This window comes from Alexandromys fortis, unplaced genomic scaffold (assembly GCF_014885135.2).
Source record: "Alexandromys fortis isolate MF-2015 unplaced genomic scaffold, M_Fortis_MF-2015_v1.1 scaffold_212, whole genome shotgun sequence".
NCBI lineage: Eukaryota > Metazoa > Chordata > Mammalia > Rodentia > Cricetidae > Alexandromys > Alexandromys fortis.
In genome coordinates, this window is record NW_026068091.1 from 935,562 (window position 1) to 953,632 (window position 18,071).

General features: G+C 52.0%; 2 protein-coding genes across 2 annotated transcripts in view; one reads left to right on the plus strand and one right to left on the minus strand.

Moving 5' to 3' along the window:
• The first annotated feature begins 10,694 nt into the window (after positions 1-10,694).
• Dnph1 (2'-deoxynucleoside 5'-phosphate N-hydrolase 1) lies at positions 10,695-13,957 on the plus strand. The gene is made up of 4 exons (XM_050122888.1): positions 10,695-10,930; positions 13,294-13,362; positions 13,524-13,634; positions 13,772-13,957. Exons 1-4 carry the CDS (start codon positions 10,765-10,767, stop codon positions 13,918-13,920), a joined length of 495 nt encoding a protein of 164 aa, XP_049978845.1. The 5' UTR covers positions 10,695-10,764; the 3' UTR covers positions 13,921-13,957.
• Positions 13,958-14,807: 850 nt separating this feature from the next.
• Cul9 (cullin 9) overlaps positions 14,808-18,071 on the minus strand; it is a 38,679-nt gene continuing 35,415 nt past the window's right edge. Inside the window, exons 33-41 of the mRNA XM_050122827.1 lie at positions 17,835-17,999; positions 17,527-17,690; positions 17,154-17,247; positions 16,683-16,757; positions 16,453-16,563; positions 16,192-16,309; positions 15,740-15,873; positions 15,207-15,280; positions 14,808-15,129 (exon numbers count right to left, since the gene is read on the minus strand). Coding sequence (XP_049978784.1) covers positions 14,940-15,129; positions 15,207-15,280; positions 15,740-15,873; positions 16,192-16,309; positions 16,453-16,563; positions 16,683-16,757; positions 17,154-17,247; positions 17,527-17,690; positions 17,835-17,999 — 1,125 coding nt within the window. The 3' untranslated portion in view covers positions 14,808-14,939. The remainder of the gene's footprint in view (positions 15,130-15,206; positions 15,281-15,739; positions 15,874-16,191; positions 16,310-16,452; positions 16,564-16,682; positions 16,758-17,153; positions 17,248-17,526; positions 17,691-17,834; positions 18,000-18,071) is intronic.

An 18,071-nucleotide genomic window follows, 5' to 3' on the forward strand; every position in this document is an offset into this window, starting at 1 on the left:
TCATTCAGGCTGGGGACTGGGCACGGGAGAGGCTGGAAGGGGCTAAGTTCTTTGTAAATGGGCTGGAACACCAAAGTTACTAATTGTGGCTAACTTCTTTGTAAATGGGGGGAAATGACATTATAATTATCTCATGGACCCGAAACTCCTTGAGATGGCTAACTTCTCAGGTCCTGCGTCTAGACACCCTAACAAGGGCAGGGTGGGCTGGAAGGGACCTGAGACATCTTCAGGTCACAGTGCTCCACCAGGGACATGAAGAGAAACAATCTCCGTGGGGAAAAACATTGCCACTCCCTTTTATCTTTCTTTGAAACATCTGAGCTGAATTGTTTTCCCCAATCCACACAACGCCAGGGCTATGGGCTACCAAGAGTTTGCAAGGCAGGAAGGACAATGACAAGACGAGAGGAACTGGAATGGGGTTCTGGAATATAGGTAGAGACCAGACTGGGGCAGCTGAGCATGGTACCATGCACCTGTGACCCCAGTACTCTTGGGAGGGGGCAGGAGGATGAGGGATTTCAAGACTAATCTTGGCTACACAGCAAGTTCAAGGCCAACCTGGGCTACAAGATACCCTGGCTGAAAACAAGAAAACAAAACAGAACCAAAACTAAGCAAAAGAGACTGGAGAAGCAATCAAACTTGTGTGGAGGAGGCCTCTGCTGGAACTGGGCTGCAGCTTAATCCTTGTGTGGAGGAAGCTATGGGTCCCAGCCCCAGCCCCAGCACAGGGGAAAGGGAAAAAGTTAAATTCAGGCTGGGGAGGAAACTGAGTGTTTGAGTACATGTCCAATATGGTCAAGGCACCAGCTTCAACTCCCAACACCACCAAAAATGTACTTTTTAATAAAAAGGGGCTGGGACCTGCCAAGGCAGTCCTGTGGAAAAAGACCCTCACCGTCTAATCTGATAGCTTGAGTTTGATTCCTGATAGCCGTGTGTTGAAAAGAGGGAACCAGACCCCTGCAACTTGTCCTCTGACGCCCACGTGTGCACGGTGGCATGCATACACCTTCCACACACAAAGTGAATAAAAGGACTCCAAAGGAGGGTTGAGAGATCTTGATGTATCTCAGTCAGCATTTGAGATATCTCGATATAGCTCAATCAGCACAAGGTCCTACATTCAGTTCCCAGTACTGAAGAAAAAATAATAATTTTAAAAAGTTGAAGAGTTGGAGGGATCTCGGTCCTGTCTGGTGGTCTCTGCAGGTGGATGAGGACAATCTGTCTGCGGCTTACACTTGATACTTGGGAAAATTGGAATTGGTTGAGGGGAAAAGACCTGACCACCCTATCCACCACCCTTCCCAGTGGATGCCTCCGTGGACCTAAGTTATCCCAGACTGGGTTGACAAGCTTGGCTGCTTGGTTACTGTCCTCTGAGGCCCCTTTGTGTGTGTGTGTGTGTGTGTGTGTGTGTAGGCATGCCTGTGTGTATGCATGAGAATGTGTTGTAAGGAGAAAGAGAGAGACAGAGACAGAGAGAGAGAGAGACAGAGACAGAGACAGAGACAGGTAAGTGTTTAGAAGTATATTGTGGTTTGGAAACAGAAGAGTTGATGTGTGGCTATGCAAGGTGTGAGGAATCTTAGAGGCCAGGACAGGAGAGGCAAAGCCATGAGGAGCAATGGGAAGAGGAGGAAAGAGGAGAGGAGGAGAGTGCAGGGAACAGGGCCTGTCGGAGTGGAGTGACAGGATGAGGGGAGGGGGTAGGTAGACAAGAGACGGAGATCATGGTGGCAGGGACGGAGTGATGGAGCGACAGGACCACGGGAGGGACTTCTGGGCACAGATGGAGAAAGAAAAGGGAGGCTGGTGGGTGGAAGGGAGGAACTGAGGATGGGAGTAAGGGTCTAGAGACAGCTGGGTGACCTGTCAGAGCTGACAGAAGACTGAGGAGGGAAATCATAAGGACGAGGGCTGGGGGAGGGGTTGTGGGGGAGGCAAGAAGGATGGGCTGGGGAGGGTGGGTCTGTGCGGGGGCAGGGAGCGGCTCCAGGCCTCAGGCTGCGGCCCAGGGAGTGTAGGCCAGCGTCCCATCTCCTGGCGGCGGTGGCGAAGACCGCTGCTGGATGGTAGCCGAGCCATGGAGGTGAGCCCGGCGGGAGGCCCGATGAACCCCAGAAGGGACCCCAGCCCGCCTGCCCGGCCCCGCCCCACCTCACCTGCTCGGTGTCCGCTGCGGCTGCGGCTGCGGCTGCGGCGGTGAAGACAGCGGCACGGGGCGGCGCATCCCCCGGGGCCGGGGCGGGGCGGGGGCGGCTCAGTGCGGCGCTGGGCGACCCACTCTCTCCCGCGGCGGCGGCGGCCTCCCGACCCCAACCATCCCGGCCCGGCCCGGCCCCGATCCTTCTCGGGCGACGGTGGCGGCGGGCGGCGGGCGGCAGCGGCAGCAGCAGCAGCAGCAGCAGCAGTAGCAGCGGAGTGGGGAGCTGCCCACAATGCACTGCGCCGCCAGCATCAGCACCAGCCCTGACATCACCGCCCCACCGCCCAGCCCTTACATCACTGCCATTTTTCTGACATCACGTTCCACTCTGCCCCCCCCCCCCCCCCCCCCCCCCCCCCCCCCCCCCCCCCCCCCCCCCCCCCCCGCCCCGAGACCCAGTCTGAGCACTCTCAGATGATCCTGTAAGAGCTACCGGGGCTTCTTAACTCATCTATGCAGTTCACTTGCCCACAGGCTCCTTACCTGTCCCCAGAAACCTCACTTGTCTCCATCACCTTTTATCTCCCCCGATTCCCAGAATATCCCCATTACTTCTTTACCCTCACCTGACCCCAGATTCCATCCTCTACATAGCCAAGGTACTTCCTTCTTAAGCCCTTCTTCTCCCTGTACCCATCCTTCCATATGTCTCTGTCATGGTCTCTTCTGACACCCCCCTCCACATTCGGAAACACCACCTGTAACCCTCTCCTCATCTTGCACGTGCCTTCTCTCCCAGTTTATCTTCTCTTTCTTTGGCCCTTTCTTCCAACTACTGACAAATTCTGTCATTGTTTCTTATTGCTTACCAAACAAGATACACACTCTTTATTGTGACATTAAAAACTTCTCAACATGCACCCATAAGGATATTACTGTTCTGACAGATGGGATTACTCAGTATTCTCTGAATATACTCTACACCCTGCATCTCTAGGTTCCTTCTTCCATCGCTTATATCTTCAGCAAACGCAGAGGGAGCATCTTCAACAACAGCAATAATAGCAGCAGCTACACCTGCCATATACACTCGCTCATTTAATATCTTGTAAGCACTCCTTGGAGTAAGAGCACTTAGCATAGTGATCCGAGTTTGGATCTTAGCACCCTTGTAAAACGCCAGGAGCCATGCATTTCAGACATAGCCCGGGGGGAGCAGACAGGCGAGGCCTCGAAGCTCATTGGCCAATCTGGCTTCAGGTTCAGTGAAAGAAGACAGCCTATCACAGAGCTACTAAAGAGGAGATCCTCCGGCCCCCACATCTGTGTGTACATCTGTGCACAGGCACACACACAGCTGGTAAGATGGCTTAACGGGTAAAATGTTCGCCTCCAAGGCCTGAAAACCTAAGTTCTAACCCTAGAGCACATGATGGAAGGCGAGAAACAACTCCCAAAAGTTGTCTTCCAGCCCCCACGTATGCACAAAGCATTGTGCAACCTGGCACACACACTCCCAAACTCATGTGTATACATCATACACACACATTAGTATATAATTAGTAATATAACAATAACAATACATTTAAAAAGGAAGATGAAATCATGACATTTTCAGGAATGTGGATGCCACTGGAAATTATCATGTTAGTGAACAAGCAGACTCAAAAAGACAAATTCTTCATGTTTTATGTCAAATGCAGGACCTTGTTTGGCAGTGTGAAAAGGATCCTGTGACAGAACCCGATGGCTTGAATTCACTCCCCAGAATCCACATGGTGGAAGAAGAGAAACAAGTACCAAAGGTTGTCCCCTGACCTCGTATATGTTCCGTGGCATGCAGGTACACATGGTTACACACACACACACATACACACTCACACACACATGCACACTCACACAGAGATACACCCACAGATACACACAGACTCACACTCAACAGGGATACACACACAAAGATATAGATACATCCACACTACACACACTCACAGATACACACACACGAAGGACAGAGAGACAGAAAGAGAATGAGAACGGAGGGAAAAAGTCAAGGCCAGTGAGCTGGTACACACTTTTAACCCCAGCACTGGGGAGGCAGATGTGGGCAGATATCTGTGTATTAGAGACAGCTTGGTCTACACAGTGAGTTCCAGACCAGCAAGGACTGCAGAACGAGACCCTGTCTTTAGAAAAAGTCTTCTACGTCTCACGGGCTGTGGAATGTAGCTCAGGCAGTAGGATACCTACTTTGTGTGCTCAAGGCTCTAGGTGAAATCCCTGATCCTCCTTCCCAGATCATCTACATATCTTAGTACATCCAATTTTTCTTGTAACTTTCAAAAAATGAAGTGGTTATTACTGTTTTAATGTACTTATCTACTAACTTCATTGTCTGAGTAATTTCTGGGTAATTCAGTTTTAACTTATCTTCTGACAATCGGTCATATATTTTTCTGTTTATTTCCATACTTAGCATTTAAATTTGTTTAAAAAATACAAATAAAGCAAATGTCAGGGTCTTGCGGCTGGAGGGGTGGGCCGCAAGCGTTGCTCTTGTTTGTGTTACTGCTGTTTTTCTGGTTTTTCTTTTGTTGTTACCATTTGCCTTTCTCTGAACACTTTCCCAGCCGCACGTCACTCACTGGTGCTGATCCGCTGTGCCTGGCACCGCAGAGCACATGAAATGCACGTGCTGCCTAACAGTTCAATTTAAATGCCTCAAAAAAAAAAAAAAGATTTTGTGCCGGACAGTGGTGGCACACTCCTTTAATCCTAGCACTTCAGACGCAGAAGCAGGTGGATCTCTGTGAATTCAAGGCCAGCCCGGTCTACCAAGCGAGTTCCAGGACAGCCACGATTACACAGAGAACCCCTGTTTCAAAACACACACGGTAAAAAGATTTCACATAAAAAAGATTTTGCTTATTTATTTTATGTGGAAGGTTATTTTGTCTGCATGTAAGTCTATGCAGACTCCTGGTGCACAGTTGAAACCAGATCTAAACCCCTGGAACTGGAGTCACAGGCGGTTTTGAGCCACCATGTGGGTTCTGGGATATGAACTCTGGTCCTCTGGAAGAGCAGTGAGCGTGCTTTACTGCTGAGCCATCTCTCCAGCCTCTTGATTTAAATTCCTTAGTTCACACCCATAGCCTTGATCCTTGGCCCATGTGGAGCTCTTTCTAATCCTCTGAGAAACCTCACTCTTTCTTCATAGCTCCTAATCACACATCCCCGCTCGCCGTGCCCAGAGGACCCAGCCCCTCGTGGCCCAGCCAGCACTTATCTATCATTTTGGGTTGATTTTTAGTTGTTGCTTTGTTATCGTTATTGTTTGAGGCATGGCCTCCTGGAGTCCAGGCTGACCTCAGATTTTCTATGTAGCTGAGGCTGGCCTTGAACTCCTGATCTTCCTGCCTCCATCTCTGAAGTCTGAGATTATAGGCATATGCCACCACACCTGGTTCACAATTTTCTTTTAATAAAATCTATTCTAACAGACGAGCTGATGTTTTGGTTTTCACTTATTTTTAATGTTTATTTATTCATGTATGACTGTTTCATCTGTATGTATGATGTCTGAGCACCATACTCATGTGTACGGCTATTTCATCTCTATGTATGTATGATGTCTGAGCACCACATGCCTGACTGGTGCTGGCAGAGGCCAAAAGCAGGCGTTGGGTTCCCAGGGAACCAGACTCATGTCCTGTGCAGGAGCAGCCTTTTATTGTGTGTCAAACACTGAACCAGCATTATGGAGTTCTGACTCTGCCCTCTCAGCCTGACGTGCTCCGCTGTGGTCTGGACCCCAACAAGGGGCAAGCTGGGCCGATGTCAAGCCCACTGCTTGCTTGGTCTTCTGCTCACACCTGACCCTAGACTACCTGACACCAGCTGGTTGACCATATTCATTCTAGCTTTTTGTGTTTTATATCTGGCTGCTTCTTCCACATCTAGTCTGGCTGTCAAATGGCAAAGATGTAAAGATAAACTGGAAGGAACCTTCTTCGTGTGTTGTTTCTGTGTGAGCACATGGTCACTTCACTGCACAGCCATGAGCACTGCATACATCATTCCAGTTCTTCCTGTTCTTGAGCTGGGGCTCAGTCTTCCCAAAGCCAAGAAGAGCGTGAAGGCTCATTCCTCCACTGCCCGTGGGAGTCCTCCCTCAGTGCTCCTCCTCCACAGTTCCTCACTGCCCATGGGAGTCCCCCTAAGTGCTCCTCCTCCACAGTTCCTCACTGCGCAGTGGAGTCCTCCCTCAATGCTCCTTCTCCAAAGATCCTTACTGCCCATGGGAGTCCTCCCTCAGTGTTCCTCCTCCACAGTCCCTCACTGCCCATGGTGTCCTCAGTGCTCCTTCTCCACAGTTCTTCACTGTCCAAGGGTGTCTCACACAAAACAAACACTTTAAAAAGGTGCCCTGATTTGTATATTAAAGGAGAATTAAAAGACTATTATAATATGGGGCCCTTGGTGAGATCCCTGCTGTGAGCCTAACAACCTGAACTGGAACCTGAGACTCACACTGAAGTAGGAGAAAGCCTATCCCCACATGTTGTCCTCTAATCTACACACACAAACACATGCACACACACACTGTACACACACTGCACACACACCACACACACCACACACTGTACACACACTGCACACACACCACACACACACTGCACATACACTGCATACCACATAGACACTGCATACTGCACACACACCACATACACACAGCACACACATACACACTGCACACACCACACACTGCACACTGCACACACGCCACACACACTGCACACCACATACACACTGCACACACACTACACACTGCACACCACACACACTGAACACACACCACACACACAAAACACACAGCACAACACACACTACACACACACCACACACATCACACATACTGCACACCCAAACACACTGCACAGACACCACACACACCACGCACACTGCACACACTGTACATACCACACACTGTGCACACTGCACACACAGCACACATACACCACACACACTGCACACCACATACATACTGCACACACACCACGCATACTGCACACACTGCACATCACATACACATTGCACACACTGCACATACACACCACACAATGCACACACATCACACATACTGCACACCATAGACACACTGCGCATACACCACACACACTGCACACACACTGAACACACACCACTCACACACCACATACCACACACACACACATACATACACACACTAGTAAGGACTGGAGAGATGCCTCAGTGGTAAAGACATTGCTGTTCTTTAGAGGACTGAGGCTCGGTTTCCAGCACTCACCTCAGGCTGTTTTGAGCTGCCTGTCATTCCAGTTCCAGGAACAAACTACCCATTTCTGGTCTGTTCAGGCACTGTACATATGTGGCACACATACATACATGCAAACACAATGCTCACAAACATAAAAAGAAAATGAATCTTAAAACAAGAACAAGACAGGTCTCACTCTAGAGCAATGACTGGTCTGAAACTCATAGAGATCTGTCTGTCTGCATCTCCTGAATTGCTGGCGTTAAAGGTGTGTGACCATCATGTCTTGCAAGAAAATAAATCTTCAAGGGGGGGGGGGAGGAAGGGAGGGAGAGAGGGAGGGAGGGAGGGAGGGAGAGAGGAAGAAAGATGATGGGACTAGAGATGGCTCAGTAGTTAGGAGCATTGACTGTTGTTGCAGAAGACCCAGGTTTGTTCCTAGCACCTGCATGGTGGCTTGCAACTGCCTTTCATTTGAATACCAGAGGATCCAGAATTCTCTGCTGGTCTTCTTGGGTACCAGGTACCCACATGATTCACAGATCTACATCCAGGCCTATCACCCATACACATAAATTTTTTTGTTTGTTTGTTTTTGGTTTTTGATTTTTCGAGACAGGGTTTCTCTATGGTTTTGGAGCCTGTCCTGGAACTAGCTCTTGTAGACCAGGCTGGACTTGAACTCACAGAGATCCGCCTGCCTCTGCCTCCCAAGTGCTGGGATTAAAGGCATGTGCCACCACTGCCTGGCCACATAAAATTTTTAAAATAAATAAAAATAACTTTTCAGCTGGGTGGTGGATGACTTTAATCTTTGTACGTCTCGACCCACGCAGGGGCAAGGAGCACGTTCGTACTATGAGGTAATTGAGACGGGATCCGGGATCTGGGACTGGGGTTCTAGTCAAGTTGATAGAGTGCTTGTCTAGAAGCACAAAGCCTTGATGCTCCCCTTAGCGCCTGCCAGCCTGCTAAAAGATTTGCTAGCAGTCACCAAGATAATAGAGCAGACACAGAAGCGGACCTTGCAAGGCCATTAAGGAAACTTAAAATAGCCCAAGGAAATATGGCTGCCAATCCATAACATTCTAACTCACTGAAGTCAGTCATCCCTGGAGGACCTTTGAGACACGTGTGGATTTTCCTTCGGAATTTCCTGTCATGTACTTCCCTTTGAAATTGTTCTTTGACAATCTCATACCTGTATAGAATGCATTTGGATTACTTTTTCCCCTGGCTCTTGGTTTCTCCAGACAGGGTTTCTCTGTGTAGCCCTGGCTGTCCTGAAACTCGTTTTGTAGACCAGGCTGGCCTCAAACTCCACAGAGACCAGCCTGCCTCTGCCTGTGAGTGCTGGGATTAAGGTCATGCTCCTGCATCACCCAGCCCTTATTCTCTCTAATCTCCTTCCCACCTCTCTCTCCCACACACACCAATGGCTTTTTCTAAATTCATGACTTTTGGTTTGGTTTTGTGACCATTTAGTTTAGCTAGGGCCATTGAATTAGGACTCCTAAGTGGGGCCTGGTGGGCCACCAGTCGCTACATGGCTGACAGCGGTGACTCCTCTTTTCCCTCAGCTGTTAGTTTGGCAGTGAAGGTGGGGCCCTCCATCCATCCATCCATCTGTCCGTCCGTCCATCCGTCCGTCCGTCCATCCGTCCGTCCGTCCGTCCGTCCGTCCATCCGTCCATCGGTCCATCCAGGCTGTTGATAGCCTCGGCATTCCTCTGCAGGCCAGGCTGGTGACGGCCATGGCTGTGAGTTACCAGAGCCTGGTAGCCACAGCTCTTCCCTAACCTGTGGGCCACTGGATTGTATTTTGTTTTCCCTTTTGGTTATATCCCAACTAAGATGGGGTCACCGAGGGTTTCTCATCTTTTCAATGTTCTCTGCACAGCCACAAAGTGACTAGCAGACCGTGGCAGGAAGAGGTGGGAGCAGATCTGGAGAGGGCTAGGGCCAAGGAGGTTGCCATGCAGGTGGTGGGGAGTCTGCCCAGTTTCTCATCCCTAAAGGCACCCACAGATTAGCGCATGTCTCGTCCCTCATCAGATGCTGCTTTTGTAGCAGATCCACACTGTGAAGAGTGCTTTAATACACCCTGTCGGTACAGAGTAATTAATACAGATTAATACAGAGAGTATGACGTGAGGGCGCCATCTCCACAGGCCATCGCCCCTCCCTCCGAGCTTCAGGGGTCATTCCGGAAGAGTGGGCGGGAAGATTGTACCGGACAGAGGGGACAGACTGTCATGAAACAGGATTCCTGGACGTGACACGGGCTCACATGACTGCCTGCCCAAGATCAAGCTGGCCCAATCCCAGTTTGTGTGGAGAAGGGGAGCCATGACAGTAGCTAGGAGTTGCTGACAATGAAGGGCTGCTGGGGCAGCAGAGACGTTTTTCTTCAGGGATGCAGGCCCTGAGAGACGGCCTGTCCTTCCTCCAGTAGACAGCTCCGTACCCCTGCACACAGAGGCAACACCCGATGGACTCAGTGAGTAGTAAATTAAGGGGGTCTGGGGAGGAGGCTCAGTGCTCAATAGCACGCATGTCTGCTTTCCCAGAGGACCCTGGTTTGATTCTCAGCACCTGCGTGATGGCTCACACCATCTGTAACTCCAGTTCCGGGATGGCCATTGTGCTCTTTTGGCCTCTTGGGGGCACCAGGCATGCACCACAGTGCGCGCACACACACACACACAGACAAAACACTTGCACACATAAAATATAATAATAATAATAATAATAAAAGAGTACACAAAGATGGTATAGGGGATAGAGGAGGGATTGCAGGGGAGAGACTGGGGGTGGATTTGATTAAATCACAGTACATACATGGTGAATTTTGTTTTGTTTTTGTTTTTCAACAGGGTTTCTCTGTGTAGCTTTGGCTGCCTTGGAACTCACTTTGTAGACCAGGCTGGTCTCGAACTCACAAAGATCCTCTTCCCTCACTCCAGAGTGCTAGGATTAAAGGTGTGTGCCATCACTGCCTGGCTAACAATAAAATGTTTTAAGAAATTAACAATTTTTTAAATTGTGAAAAGATTAGTGAGAAGCTATCTATTTCCCAAGGACCCACTACAGAGCTTGAGGGCATCCAGCTGAGTCCTGAACAGGCCGCTGGGAGCCGGGGAGGGGCAGGTCTCGGGGGAGGAGCCTGGGGGCGGGTTGTCTCAGGAAGAGCCAATCCGGGAAGAGCGAGCGTGCAAAAGGCGCTCCCCGTTTCCGCCGCGAGTCGCATTCCCAGATCACGTGGTCTGGACTGCGCCCCTGGCGCCGGTGGGTGCGGGTGCGGGCGGCGATGGCGGCGGAGGTGGCGGAGCAGGGCCGCTGCTCCGTGTACTTCTGCGGGAGCATCCGCGGTGGGCGCGAGGACCAGGCACTGTATGCGCGGATCGTATCGCGGCTGCGGCGCTACGGAAAGGTGCTCACTGAGCACGTGGCTGCTGCAGAGCCGGACCCGCGAGGTGAGGCGGCCGAGCTGGAGACCCGCAGACTGGGGACCTGCAGGCTACAGGGTCTTTAGGTTAAGGGGACTGGCTGGCTCAGGACTTGAAAGTTAAAGGACCTGCAGCCTAGGATACCGGCAGGCTAGGACCTCTGGCTGAGGAAGGCCCTGGCTTACACTCCTGCAAGTACACCCCATCCAGCACTCTGGCGGGAGCTGACCATGCCAGTCCCAGCACCCTGAAACCCAATGAGAGCCCAGACCCAGTGTAGAGAAAAAGGACCAGGCAAAGAAACACTTTGGCTCTATAGCCAGAGCCAAAGGCATACACCCTAACCCTGAAATCAGTGCCAAAGAAACACACCTTGGCTGAAGAATCAGAGTTTAGTAAAAGAAATACGCCCCGGCACTGAAATTAGAGCCAAAAGGCTAAAAAGGGCCAGTGAAAGAAACACACTTTGGCCCTGAAACCAGAGCCAAATCTGCCTCAGACCAACAGAGCAGAAAACCAACCAATCCCCGAGGATGGGATCTAGCTAATCTTGGCTCAAGGGACCGAAATCTGACCAATTCCCACCCTGAAAATCTTCTTTCTCCCTGTGAAAGCTCCGCTCCTAAGAAGCCCTATATAAGCGTAGACCTGTACAGTTTCTCTCTGCCTTTTTTCCCTGGCAGAGGCAGCCATTCTCCGGATTCTTCCCTCCCAATAAATGAATGAGGTTTGGGTGAGACCTTTATTCGCGGGAATGGAGCAGAGAAGGAACTTCTCACCAGAGCAGGGCTGTAACACCTCACTGGGGAAACCTTCCCCTGGAGGAGCGGAGTTGATACACTCGGGAGGACCTGAACGGAGCTGCAGATACTTCGCTGGGGAAACCCTCCCCTGCGAGAATCGAACTGTTATCTCTCCATGGAGCAGGGCTGTGAGCTGTTAGGCTGTGACCTGTGGTGTTCCTTGGCTCCAGACTGTCAGGATTCCTTTCCATCTGAGCTGCAATGCTTACACCCATAGGTATATGGCTATACACCCTTGCATATGGCCTGCGAGGCTTTGATGGGTTGGCCTGGACCACGGCCACTCACTCCAACTTTTCAAAGTTGTACCTAGAACTCACATTTCTGCTCAGAAAACTTTGAAGTGGTTTTTCTTTGTCCCACTCAAAAACAGATTCATAGTCTGTGGGGTCTAAAGCAATTGTGGGAGAACCTTTTTTTTTTTTTTTAGGCCGGGCAGTGGTAGCACACACACCTTTAATTCCAGCACTTGGGAGGCAGAGGCAGGCAGCTCTCTGTGAGTTTGGAGCCAGCCTGGGCTACAAGAGCTAGTTCTAGAATAGGCCCCAAAGCTACAGAGAAGTCCTGTCTTGAAAAACCAAAATAATAATAATAATAACAGAATCACAAGGCAAAGATGCTAGGGAATTGAAAAGGACCTGTTTATGCAGTGTTTGGCAAGCTCATGGTGCATTTGGTTGCTGGGCTTCAACCTTCAGTTCTAATCCCAGCGCTCTGGAGGTTGAGGCAGGTAGAGCTCCAGGCCAGCCTGGGCTACAATAGTTAGACAGTGTCTCAAAGAAAAACAAGTGCAATTAGCGATTAGCGATAGCCTGGGGAAAGCCTTCCAATCTGCTTTTTGTTGTTGTTTCTCACTTGTTACTTTTCTTGCTTATTTTGAGAACTGGGTTTCTCATGTAAACCCAGTGACCTCTGACTGGCCATGCAGCAGAGGATGGTGTTGACCTCCCCTTTCTCCTGCCTCTGCCCCTCAAATGCCACCACACCCAGCTTGTTACTTCTGTTTTTGTTTCTTTTTGAGACACTTTCTCTGAATAACCCTGGCTGTCCTGGAAACCCGGAACTGGCTCTGTTCCAGCTGACCAGGCTGACCTCAGAATCAGAGATCCACCTGCCTCTGTCTCCAGGGATTGAAGGTGTGTCACTACCACCCTGCTTGTTTTGTTTTTGAGACAGGGTCTGTCTGTATGTCCCTGGCTGTTGTGGAACTCACGGAGGCCTGCCAGCTTCTGCCTCCTGAGGCTGGGATTATTGATGTGTGTCGCTATCCTCAGATCACAAGTGAACTTTTTTGACAAGGTGTTTCTGCTCTGCCATCAGCATGGTCTTATCGTCCTGAGCAGTAGCATTTATTCAAGCTGGGAGCTGTGATCCTGACCCTCTGAGCAAGCGCAGTTGCTTGGATTCCTAGTGCCACCTTGCAAAGGCTTGGGTTCCTTCTTCACCCCTTTCCTGGGCTGGCGTGGGGAGGTACCTGAGCACGCACCTGCCCCCTCTGCCTTCCCCAAGCGAAGGAGATATTAAGAGCAGCAAGGTTCCGGGTACAGAGGGTGGGAACATTCTTGACCAGCTTTCCCTTAACCACAGGAGAAGAGGCTGCTGGGGGCGACCACCTCATTCACGAGCAAGACCTGGCCTGGCTGCAGCAGGCAGATGGTAAGCAGTCCTCCCTCCTCAGTGCAGGCTCCTCTGTGGTGCCAATTCCTGGGATATCCCTGGCTTCAGTACCTAGAAGGAACCCCTTCCCCACTACAGATACACTCATCCCATTGTGCTTACAAGTGTCAGGTATTAAATCTTTCTGGCTTTCTCTCCAGTGGTTGTGGCCGAAGTGACACAGCCATCCTTGGGTGTTGGCTATGAACTAGGCTGGGCAGTAGCTCTTGGTAAGCAAATACTGTGCCTGTTCCGACCACAGTCTGGCCGAGGTGAGTAGCCCAGCCCGGGGTAGCTTACCTATTCCTGGCTTTCTGGGAACCCCATACCCGTTTCTTCCTTTCCCAGTGGGCTGGGGCAGGGGGCACGGTGGGGAGAGTGGGGCCAGTTCTCCTTCCCCTCTCCCCAGTGCTCTCTGCCATGATTCGGGGTGCAGCAGATGGCTCGAGGATCCAGGTTTGGGACTACACAGAAGGAGAGGTGGATGCCATGCTCGATCGATACTTTGAGGCTTATCCTCCTGGGGGGAAGGCTCCCTCCAGTAACCCAAGCACCTGACCTAACTCAACTTTATTAAAATAAATTTAAGATTTTCTGTGTGTGTGTTTTGAATGCGTGCATACCTGGCACCCACAGAGGCCAAAGAGGGCATCAGAATCTCTGGTATTGGCATTAGAGATGGTTATAAGCCACCATGTGAGTGAACTATGACCTCTGCAAAAGCAACAAGTGCTCTTAGCTGCTGAACCTTCTCTGGCCCTGGCCCACCTGGTTAACCCCCCCCCCCCCCAATCATCTGGCCACAGTCTCAGTAGTAAAAGAGGTTTGTTTAGCCGGAAGTGGTGGCACACACCTTCAGTCCCAGCCTGCTGGAGACACAGGCAGGTGGATTTCTGAATTAGAGGTCAATGTGGTCTATGTAGCGAGTTCAGGACAGTTAGACTCAAAAACAAAAACCAATCTAGAGTGGAGGGGGTGGGGCAGGTCTCACTTCTCTTTAGGATGCTGAAAGACCCTTTAAAGTGGTCCCCAAGAGGAGAGTACCCTGTCATGCCTTTTGGGTCCCTGGGGAACATTTAAAACTATGGGAGGAGGACAGGTGGGTGGGCCATCATTCTTCTCATCTTACCTGTGAGTTTAGGCCAAATGAGTGCTTGGGGTTTTCCTGAGGAGAGAAAAGTCTGGAGTTCTAAAGAAAGCAGTAAAGATGAAGGCGGGCTGATGAGATGGCCCAGCTGGTGCAGGAGTTTCCCACCAAGCCTGAAGACATGAGTTCTAGCCCAAGCACCTACATGGAAAAGAGAACTGACCCCCTAAAGGTGTTCTCCAATCTCCATACACACCTCCACAGCATGTGTACACACACACACACTATTAAAAGGCTATTTTACAGAGAGTGGGTATCTGAGAACACCAGGGGAGTGCTTGGCCTGCTCCCAGAGACCTCTGTGAAAAAGAAGTTTATTCAGTAAACAGAAGGTGCTGCAGACACTGGGAATCCCCCTCACATGACAGTGGAGGGGTGAACTCCCCACCCGTGGCCCTGCCTGGGGCGCTCCAGGTGTTTCCTGTCCCCCTCAGTCATAAGACTCATCGTCGTCATCCTCATCACCGAAGAAGAAAGTCTCTCGGTCCAGGTTCTCAGACTCTTCATCGTAGGAGAAGCTGTCATTATCTAGTTCCTCATCAAACTCGTGCTGCCACTCGGGCACATCCTCCTCCTCTTCCTCCTCATCTTCTGCTTCAAGCCCTGAGGAGCCCTGGGGCCTAGAGAGAGCCACCACACTCAGCCTGAGAAGCCTGCACTCTTGCTGCCCTCTCCCGGGTTCTGTCCAGCTACTCACTGACTGCTGGGCAAGTTGGATCCTTTCACCTCCTGGGCCTCTGCAGATGGACTCTGCAGTCCAACCCGGAAGTCCTGACAAGGAGACAGGGGGCCTGAGGAACAGAAGAGCAGAGGGCACCAGGCCTCTGGCCTGGTATTGCTTCCACTCATGCTTCCTGAGAGTCAGCCTCCCATGAGCACTCCAGCCGTCTACCTCCCCGAGGCTCCAGGAGAGAGGACAGTGGGGGCACCCAGCAATCTCTGCCCAGTACTAAGCAGGCAGCAAATGACCCACACCTGTGTACCAGAGCTGGCAAGACTCTTGGAGATCCCTTACTCCAGCAACTGCTGACCCCACGTGCAGGGGTCTGGTCTGAGAAAGTGCAGACTAATTCTGATGAGCACCTGGCCCTAATCTTTCCCTGATCTGGGGAAACCAACTCCTTTGTAAGAAACCCCAGGAGTTTAGGTGACACTGCAGACTGGCCCAGGCCTCCCAATACCCCTTTCCCCGTCCAGACCGCCCCCAGGCAGGACTGAGCAAGGCCCTACCTGGGTGGAGTGCTGCAGGATGGCCAGCAGCCTCTCCTGGATCCTCCGGAGCAGCTCCGTGCCTGTGCTGAGGCAATCAGCCCGAAGGAGGCGCAGGGAGGAGGCCAGGTCCTGGCAGCGCAGCAGGGTCTCCTCTGCAGAGGGCAAACACAAGGCCCGCTCTCTTCTCCCATCCAGTCCTTCCTCCCACAAATGTTTATGGAGCATCTCCCAAGTACCGGGCATGGCTGTCAAAACTCATGGAGCTCACCTGCCAAGGGCAGGGTGCGGAGCAGACTGCCAAAAGCACGCAGAACCCTATGTCATGGGCTTTAGACCCGAGAGAGGGAGGCCACACAATGAGGGGAGGAAAGGAAAAGTGCTGGGGGTAAGGGCCCTGGATAACTGTCTGGATGGGCATGGGATGCTTAGCACAAGGGGAGAGGATGGCAGGGGTCGGTGCGCCAGCTCACCGAGGAGGATCTGCAGGGCATTTGTGTGCAGCTCCAGGTTCTCGGTCTGCTGCTCTACCACATCCATGTACTCTGTGTCCTGGCTGTAGAAGCTGTAGACACAGGCGTAGGCCAGCACCTAGAGGAGACCCCGTCAGGTCAGTGCATCCAGCCTGAGGCCCCGGCAACTCCACCTCCACTTCCTCTCTTCCGGCTCCTCCGTCCAAGCCCACTCAGCCCCCTTGGCATACCTCTTCCGTCTGCCTCCCCCACTGCTACAACCTTTCGAGCCTGCTCGAGGGCCCAGCAGGCATCGTGAAGGAAGGTGAAGGATCTGGGTGGGGGCACCTCGTGGATGGCAGAGGCCTGGTTCCGCAGGTTCACAGCAAACTCCTATAGGAGGACAGTGCAGTCCCAGCCTGTGAGGCCGCAGGCCATGCAGCTTCCAGCTGGCCCTCTGAGTGCAGTCACCAGCTCCCTGACTTTACCGCCCACCACTGCCCACTGCTCACCCGGGCCTGGTGATGGAAAGTGCACCTCTCATTGTAGTCCTGAAACCGCTTCTCCTGGCGAGCGGCTTTGCTCACCTGTAAGGATACAAGGAAGGGTTGCTGAGTGCTGTGCTTCCTCCACACTTCACCCAGAAGACTGACAGTCTTTACCAGCCTTCCTGTACGTGGGAATGCCAAGGGTTGTCCCTGGCCACAGTGAGGGCAGGCCCACTCAACACTCCTTTCTCTGCTCTGGTACCTGCCGAGAACACCCTGCCCTGTTCTTCCTGGGCTTTCTTTGGTCACCTGGGTGGGGCAGTCCTTCAAGTACAGAGTTTCCAGAATCTCAGGCTCAGAGGCTCCTGCCTGTCCCCACTGAACCTTTGTCCTGACTGCTCTACCACTGTTCAGGGCATACAACTCTGTCCCAGGGCCCACGGCAGCTGGTCCTGGCTGGCTGGGCCTCAGACTCCGACATGCCTAGCCCCTTACCATGGCAGAGCAGTTGTAGTAGTCCTTGTGGCTTGGCTTCCAGGACTTGAGGCAGCGCCAGCAGAAGCCATGGTTACATCTGGCACAAGTCATGCTGTGGAGGATTCGAGCTGGTCAGTGGGGCCTACCTCTGGATACAGGTGCCCAGAGTGCCCAGGGGCTGTGCACACTGACAAGGTGCCATCTTCTCAAGCACTGCTAAGGACACCTTGATTTGGGCTTCCCAACACAGTGAACTTAAAACCTGGGTGGAAGAATCCAAGAGGTGACCCTGGGGGACGGTGAGTGAGGGCAATGGATTTGCTGCACTTCACAGTAAGCTTGAATTTCTTCCTTACATCATGCTCCCAGAGCCCCCTGTACCCCTTCTTACTGCAGACACCCCTCATTCTTCTCAATGGGCGCCTGACAGCTGGGACAGCGTTTGGAGATGAGCTTGGCCAGGTGTTTGCTCTGGGCCTCCACACTCATGCCATCGTAGTAGCCACCGTCGTCCACCCACTGGGACATGTGGCCACAGCTGGCAGGATAGTGTGCCTAGGTGGGAGGAGTGTGAAGACACAGCCAACTCAGTCAGGTAGCAGGAGACAAGGAAGCCCCCTCGTGTGTGTGTGTGTGTGTGTGTGTGTGTGTGTGTGTGTGTGTGTTGAGGTGCTAGGCAGGGAAGGAGTGGGTGCCTACCTCGGGGAAGTTACAGCTGAAGCAAGAGGCCCAGCCACACTTAGAGCAGGTGGTCCCACTGCCCAGGCCCTGGCGGCACAGGATGCGATCGCAGCCCTGCGGGTTGGTGCACCATGTCAGGTTGGAGCAGCTCTCCACATAGCCTCGCAGGAGGGCCTTCTCGTACTGCGGGCAAAGGCAAGTTGCTATGAATGCTGGGAGAGCAGGAGGCTCCTTGCATCTGGAGGCCAGCCTGTC